Here is an 8657-nt window from a genome sequence, read left to right as displayed (position 1 = left end):
AGTCTAGTCTATAGTCTAGTCTATAGTCTAGTCTATAGTCTAATCTATAGTCTAGTCTATAGTCTAGTCTATAGTCTAGTCTATAGTCTAGTCTATAGTCTAGTCCATTGTCTAGTCTTTAGTCTAGTCTATAGTCTAGTCTATAGTCCAGTCTATAGTCTAGTCTGTAGTCTAGTTTAAAGTCCTGCTGTAATGCATCTTATTATCAGTAAAATAATTTTTGTAATTTTAGATGTATTTTATTAAACTATCGCATGGTAAAACTAGTAAAATACAACTTATTTAATACATAGCCCGTGTGAATTACGCACTTTTGTGATAGTTATAACAATTAATTAAAATATTTAAACATATATTATAATATGCACCACAGTTAAATATTTAAACTAATAATAATATTAACAACGAATCATAAATCATTATTTGGTTTATAGCTAGGTCTCAACAAAATCAATAATATTTACAAGAAATTAACCGCAAAACCACTCGTACATATATATAAACCATTAAAATAAGACTAAAGCAAAGTGGTAATGCACTTTACCATGAACTTAAAAATAAATCAAAATATAAAGATAATAGCCATTTAATTGTCGATTGTCAAGACCATCAAAGTGTCATCTCTATACATACATATAAATAGTTTGAACTACTTACATAGTACATACATACATTTTTATCAGTGAATGGAAAAGTGAAGGTGCTTTTATGGGTGCCTTTTTTAACTAAATAAAAACATTTTTTCTAAATCATGAACAATATAGCAATATCATCAAAAATTATCAAATTGTAATCTACATTAAAATGCCTATAGTGGCATCTTCAGAATGTTTACAGATATTTTATAGATACATATGTATGTACTTCTGTATTATGTTTAGTATACAAACGATCTTAGAAACAAAAAAAAACAGACAATCGTATATTCATACACACATTTGGTCAAGTGTGATACAACATGCCTCTGAAAGATGCTACCACACCGTGTACATACATTTGTATGTATATACATTTTTCTCCTTACCATGTTCATAGTGACCATATGTTTTTCTTACCGACTGACTTGCCATTTGATCCGGTTATTAACTAAAAAAACAAAATCTGAAAATGTTGTGTTTAAAGCAATAGCATGCTATGTTGTGTGATCAAAATATGATACTTGGATGTACTTTAGTGTATGCGATATTTATATTCGTTTGTCATTCAGTTTGTAACATATCAAATATTAATAGCAGACTTAAAAATATGAGTATAGCGATGAAATCTAACGACATTTCTACCGAATCCATATCGGTCCATAACTGACCATTAAATAAAAAAATTACTTAAACATTACATATTTTGAACAATACGAAATCGGTTTCGAATAAAATCGAAAATTTTATGAGGATCGGATAATCTTAAAGAGTCGAATATAGGGGGCTCTTTTGAATGTTGGGTATATAAATGCAACTTACTAGCTTGCTAACTTACTAACTTACTAACTTACTAACTTACTAACTTACTAACTTACTAACTTACTAACTTACTAACTTACTAACTTACTAACTTACTAACTTACTAACTTACTAACTTACTAACTTACTAACTTACTAACTTACTAACTTACTAACTTACTAACTTACTAACTTACTAACTTACTAACTTACTAACTTACTAACTTACTAACTTACTAACTTACTAACTTACTAACTTACTAACTTACTAACTTATTTACTAACTTACTAACTTACTAACTTACTAACTTACTTACTAACTTACTAGCTTACAAATTTACTATCTTACTAAATTATTTACTTACTAACATACTAGCTTACTAATTTACTATCTTACTAAATTATTTACTTACTAACATACATACATACTTGTTAACTTATGAAATTACTAACTGTGTTAGATATATGTACATATAATATGTTATGCTGTTGCTCTTGTATTTGCTGTAGCTTATCTTTCAGTCGTCTCATGCTTTTTACAAATTAAACATTAATGATAATTTTACTTGTTTCATTTCATGAGAATGTTGTTTTTTTTTTTTTTCTTCTTCAATTTTGCTTGTATTTTTTAACTGTCATCTTATAGTTTTCTTATAAAATCATGTTGTATACATTAAAATCTTTTCAGTCTATTTTCACATTCGTTAGTTAGGGTTTTAGATAAAATATTCTTCTTTTGTAATATTAAAACTAGCGGTTGAGTTCATAAATAAAAAAAAAAAATATGAGATTCTATGTGGCTGTAAGTGTAAAAGTGTTAATAATTAAAACAACAAAATTAAAATAAAAAACTTTTGTAATTAGTTATTACAAAAAATAATAAAAACATTTAATAAATTATATATTATAGTGAAATATTAAAAAAAAACATTAAGAATAAAATATGGATTATAAAAATAAATAAGCCGGAACTAATAAATATTGTCAAAACTAATTTATATCAATTTGGTGAAACCAGTATTAAAAACGACAAAAACAAACTTATTTGAATTTAATGTTTAATTTTAAAAGAAAACATGTTTTCCCAAAATTGTAGTCGAATTCAAGGATAAACTGAGACAATTACCTGTTTGTATAGAAATATTTGTTATTTAACAGGATTTTATCGCAAAAATAATTTACAAGGAAGTAAAAATGTGAAGTGTTTTCGATGAAGCAAAAAAAAGACAGGTTCAATGCAATTCATCATAGTTGTCTGTCCATGACCTTAAAGCATGAAAAGATTTATGCTTGGTTTTTTACGGGAAATATTGCATGTTTAATGTCCAGTTTAACTTGTGGCTGCAGTAACTTATTTTATAGCTTTAGTTTTTACAGTGGAGTTAAAATATAATCAAAATATTTAATTTGAGATTTTTATGTCCCAAATTCAAGGTTATTTATTATACAAAATAATTCATTACATGATCAATTACAATTCATTGTAAAATGTAATTGAGAAATATGTAATAAATTGCACATTATAAGAATTGTAATGTAATTGACAAAACATCGGTTACAATTTCTTGTTTACACAACGGATTGTTGTCAATAATGAGCTTCACACATATGTTAACATTTATACAACGGATGTGTTTGGAGTTCGACAACGAATTGTTGCAATGTTGACAACGTTGCGCTGTGTGACAATGTTGAGTTGTCTGATAACATTGCGTTGTCGTACGTATGCATATTCTTTGACCACTGATGTTATTGAAAAATTATAAACACTATGGTGTCAATTTGAAACCAGGCATGTATATTGAATGAACGGCTGAAACAAATTTTAGTAGTAGTAATTGACATGGATGCAGCACGACAAGAAGTACTCATCTTTTGAGGTCATAACCGGTTCAAACTAAACTCAGATACATTTTGATTTAGTGAAGCGTTTCACAGAAAGGTTGTTCTGTATCAATCGAAACAGATAGTAGTCGGTATGGCAGAAACACACTTAAAGTAAAGGCTTATAGGTTTTGCAAAAATTGTCTGAGTGATTAAATATTACGCGTCCATTTCTGACCGCATACTCAGGGCGTGTTTTGGTCAATGCTCTCTTTAATAATATTTCTTTTGGTCTCACCAAATTCAGAACATTGCCTAAACCTAGTAGATATTTTGATTTAGCGTTGTTTCGAATGGTTGAACAGTCTTCATATATAATAACTTGCTTTTTAATTATTTTGTTTTTAATGCAACTCCCAAGTTTTTGGAAATTGTTGCTGGGTTGGAATCGCGAATCCCTATCGTACCAAATAAACTTTATCAATGAAAGGTAAAACTTTTAAGCTATCCACTCACAGACTGATAGACAGACAGACAGACAAACAGACAAACAGACAAACAGACAGACAGATAGACAGACAAACAGACAGACAGGCAAACAGACAAACAGACAGATAGACATACATACATACATACATACATACATACATACATACATACATACATACATACATACATACATACATACATACATACATACATACATACATACATACATACATACATACATACATACATACATACATACATACATGCATACATACATACATGCATACATACATGCATACATGCATACATACAGGCATACGAACGAACACTTAGACATCCGATTATATGAGTGTCTCACAGACATGATGATACGAATGGGATAGAAAAATATAAAAAATAAAATGTGTATAAATATTGAAAAAGGTTGTACTGAAACTTAAAATCTAGTTCTTCGCTCAAGTTAAAAACAAACATTAATGTATATTATCTGACTATTCTGGTTGATATTATCAGGTTTAAAACAAAAATCCAATAGGTAAGAGAGTAAGATTTGGTTATGCCTAATCTTATCAAACCGTATTCTGTAAATTTTTGGACAATTTCAACGTCTCAGCTCTTTCCGTTCGGACTCTGTCATGCTTTCAAAAGACATACGGACGGACTGACAGATAGACAAACAGACGGACTGGTATTAGAATTTAATAAGAATGCAGTATAAATATACTTTTGTGGATAGTTGACCAATATTTCGATATGTTACAAACAAGATGACAAAATCAATACACTCCCATATTTTTTATGGGTTTAAATAAGACACCCTAATATTGTATGTACTTTCCAGTGCACATAAAAACATTCTAAATTTTCTAAAAAAAAACTTAAAATGTTTTAATAAATCACTAGAGAGCCAAAGAATTAGCAATTAATTTATATGTTTATTAAAAAAAGTTTAATTGTTAAAATAAAATGTTATAAATTATTGTCACTTGACAATATCCAGTCACCCACTAATACATATTTATATGTTAATGATTTATCTATGACAACAGATGGTTTATGAAGACAACAACTAAAAAATATAGAAAATAACCAGTTTAAGCAAATAAATTTTGCAAAATTTTTAAAAATGTTGAAAACTTTTAAATAAAATAGAAAAAGAATGTCTAAAATCTAATGAATATTAATTTTTTTTAATGCAAAAAAATGTTTTTTTGAAAGTTTTCTAATCAAATGATTTAGCAAAACATATCGCTAAGAAGCCACATCATTGTCTGTACCTTTTCTTTTTCCCTCTCTCTCTCTCTTGCCAATCAGCTAATGACATTTAAATGTTAAACGAAATTCTTTCTCACCAATTCACTTTTCAAATCAATTAAAAAAAAATTGCACAAAAAAAGATAAAAAATATTTTAAAATGTCAAATTGCTAAAAAGAAGTTTTGGTGGAACAAAAGATTGAAAAAAACACCTTCAATTATATAAATAGTTTGTTAAAAAAATTAGATTAAAATAAAATAAACGTCATTAAGACAAGTTATATTCAGCAAAGAAATCCATTAGCAGTGTATGAGCTTATATGACCTTCCCACCATAAAAGGTTAATGAACGTAAATGGCAACTATCAATGATAAAACATAAAATAATATTAATTTTATATGTTTATGCAAACAACCCCACAAAATAAATAGCTTAACAAAATTACTAATAATATTTATGAAGAAAAAAAAAAACATTTGTATTTGTTAAGTATTCAAAAAAACGACCCAATAAAACAAAGACTTAAATTGGAATTTGTTAAAACAACAAAAAATACATTTAAATTTTAAACAAAAATCATATTCATTCATTCAGTCAGTCACTCGGTTATTTCTGAAAAAGTTCAATAAACTAAAGTCACACAGGAAAAATGTTAGTAAAATAAATGTGTGTATATTTTAAAATTAACGGTTTTTTTATATAGAAAAATAAAATAATACACAATAAAAAACTGTATTCATATTTTAAATTTACTAAATTGAGTCATTTGACGATTTATGTTGAAATATTTGTATCACAAATCAAATTGCCAAAGGAAATTGTCAACAATTGATTTATCTATCATTGTGTATTGAATGCTGTGATTTTATTCAAATATGGCTATTAAAAAACTTCAATTTTGAAAATTATAAAAATATTTTCTCTAGTATTTTTATACCCTATACTACTTTAGTGAGGAGAGTGCTTATGTTTGTAACATACAAAAATATTTGTCCTATACCCACCTTAAAGTATACCATCATTTTCTGAGTCGATTAAGCTATGTCCGTCCGTCTGGCGGTCCATGTAAACTTTGTGCGCAAGGTACAGGCCGCAATTCTTAAGATAATTGGATGAAATTTGGCATACACGCTTCTTTTGGCCCAAGAATGAAGCCTATTGAAAATGGGCCTTTGGGCTTATAATTAATTTAGGGTAGAAGGGGGACCATTCGCCATAGGGGCACATCTGTCAATGCGAATAACTTGAAAGCTGAGTAATCGATTTTATCGCATTATCATATTTTGTTTTCGTTCATCGATTATCTATCATCTCTGAAAATTTGAAACATTAACTTTACATATGATGGGAGGCAGACATAATTAATTGTTTTTCAAAGGGCTGTGAAAATATTTCACTGTGTGATTGTTTTGTGTTAACTTTTTTAGGTTTTGGGATAAAAAATATATATTGGTCAGTATTAGAACATCAATAATAGTGGACAATAAGGCATAATAATATTTTCGATAATATAATTTGAAGCCCGAAAAAAATTGAAACTAAATCCCAGAACTGCCCGTGGGGCACATGCGCCAAATATATGTAAAGCTTGTGATGTAGAACAAAATTTGGATAGAATATTGAAAAAATCAGTAATAATTTGTTTTAATTTTTTTTGTTAAGTTCTATGAAATAAACAATAAATATCTGGTTTATTACACTCTGTTTAATGAATTAAAGTATAAAATAGCAAAATAAATTTTTATTATTGTATTTTTTTCTTTTATTTTAATAATGACAAATCTGCCCCATACCCTTGGCGTATTTATCCCATGGATGGGGCGGTATCGCCGTTTTTGGTCAGTGCGGAAAAGTTAAAAAAATATGTACATGAGGATGACTTAGGAAAGATTGAAAGGAATAAAACTAAAGCCAATATATCAAAGTATCCGAACAAAGAAAAATATTAAGAATATGTATTTGTGGCCGCCTCAAAAAAAAGTGGCGTATGATCCCCCCTCTACCCTAAATGATCTATTATGTCAACAAAAGTCGACAAAACTTAGTTTTATAAAACTTTGAATGACACTACTAATTTTTCTAATAATCGGGCTTCATTTGACCATAGCTCCAATGCCAACTCCCCTTTTTTAAAACAATAACTGGTGTAGGTTATCATGTGGTCAGCTACGCCCGACTATACATTCACACTTGTTTTATTTTTTATTTATCTAAATTTATTTACATAATACATACACGGCTAAAGAATGTCATAACATAAAAAAAACTTTAAAATTTAAACAATGTCATCTATAAATCACTTTTATCCAAATATGTATTTAAATTGATTTTATTCTATAATTTTTATAGAGCTTTATGCTCTGTTTAAAAATTTTCGAGTTATGACATTGTTTCAGAAATGTTTCTCCCATATGTATACAAATATTGTTAATCATCCAACAACCGGATATGTAACTTTTTATTGTTATAAGATAATATATAGATTTTAAAACAAAGTTAATATAAACATTTAATTCATAGATGTATAACGGTATTACATTTTGCTAGAAATAAACAAATATGTATTTATATGAATAATTAATTTAATATTCAAAATTTCAGAACCGGCAAAGAATAATATCTTGTTTATTTGATACTATATATAATCTCTCTCCCACTTTATATTATTCTTAGTAACTTAGTATTGGTACTTAACGCATCAAGTGAATTTATTTTACCTTCTGTGGAAGTGATATTTATGGACTTCCAAATAATATTATTTTGGATTTAATTTATAAATGTGTGCATTTTTTTGTGCATAGTTGTATTGTAAAATACTACAATTTAACTTACTAATAATTTCCGAAAAAACATCATACAAATTGCTTCCTGAGAATGACTTCAGATGTTGTGAATTTGGAATCAAATAAAAAGAACATCCCCCCTGTGACGTTAAAGTCATTTTCTCGTCAGGTCTTTTCAGTAATTACATAGAGTAAATTGTACTTCTTTTTTGCTGGAATGTTATGTAAGTTTATTTTTGAGTAGGCCTTTATATGGGAGAAAGGTTAAATATATGGGGGATAGGTTTAATTTTTTATTTAATATCAATAATATATTTTATGTAATTAAATGAAATAATTGAAATCAAAATATTGAAAAAATAATTATAAGGTTTTGGTCCAAAATCAAAGTTATATGCTTAAACATGACAAGCAAGTTAAGTAAATCAGTATCATAATGAGGTATTTTTCGAAAACTATTAAACCGATTTTAAATATGTTGGCGGATCAGTATGTCCAAATTAATAAGAACACAATAGAAAATAATCCAAAATAATAAAGTTTAAAGCAATTTGTTGATTAAATAGAGAGTTTTGCATTCAAAATTTTTATTTTTGAAGTTTTAAAATTGCCCAAAAAAATTTGTTTTCTTTAAAATTTATGACGCCAATGCGGGATAGTTTGCTGGATATTTTTCCATCAAAATTATATTTTCATGAAAATGACTGATAGAGACTATTGAATATAGTTCCTCGATATGATTCTTCAAGCCAGTTGTAAACATTTAAGGAGTGAGATCGAAAAATTCTTAACATACATATATGTTTATAAAAAAGAAACCACTAAACTTACAGCTTTATTGTTTTTTTATTTGATTCAAATTATTATTA

The 8657-nt window shown here is 27.4% G+C and overlaps 1 protein-coding gene across 1 annotated transcript in view; it reads left to right on the top strand.

The window, feature by feature from the left end:
• Positions 1-2122: 2122 nt before the first annotated feature.
• LOC111675503 (salivary glue protein Sgs-3-like) overlaps positions 2123-8657 on the top strand; it is a 9271-nt gene continuing 2736 nt past the window's right edge. The window contains exon 1 of the mRNA XM_023436275.2: positions 2123-2238. Coding sequence (XP_023292043.2) covers positions 2221-2238 — 18 coding nt within the window. The 5' untranslated portion in view covers positions 2123-2220. The remainder of the gene's footprint in view (positions 2239-8657) is intronic.

This window comes from Lucilia cuprina, chromosome 4 (assembly GCF_022045245.1).
Source record: "Lucilia cuprina isolate Lc7/37 chromosome 4, ASM2204524v1, whole genome shotgun sequence".
In the NCBI taxonomy this organism is placed as follows: Eukaryota; Metazoa; Arthropoda; class Insecta; order Diptera; family Calliphoridae; genus Lucilia; species Lucilia cuprina.
The sequence above is the reverse complement of the archived record's forward strand: the minus strand, read 5'-3'. Positions and strand labels throughout refer to the sequence as shown.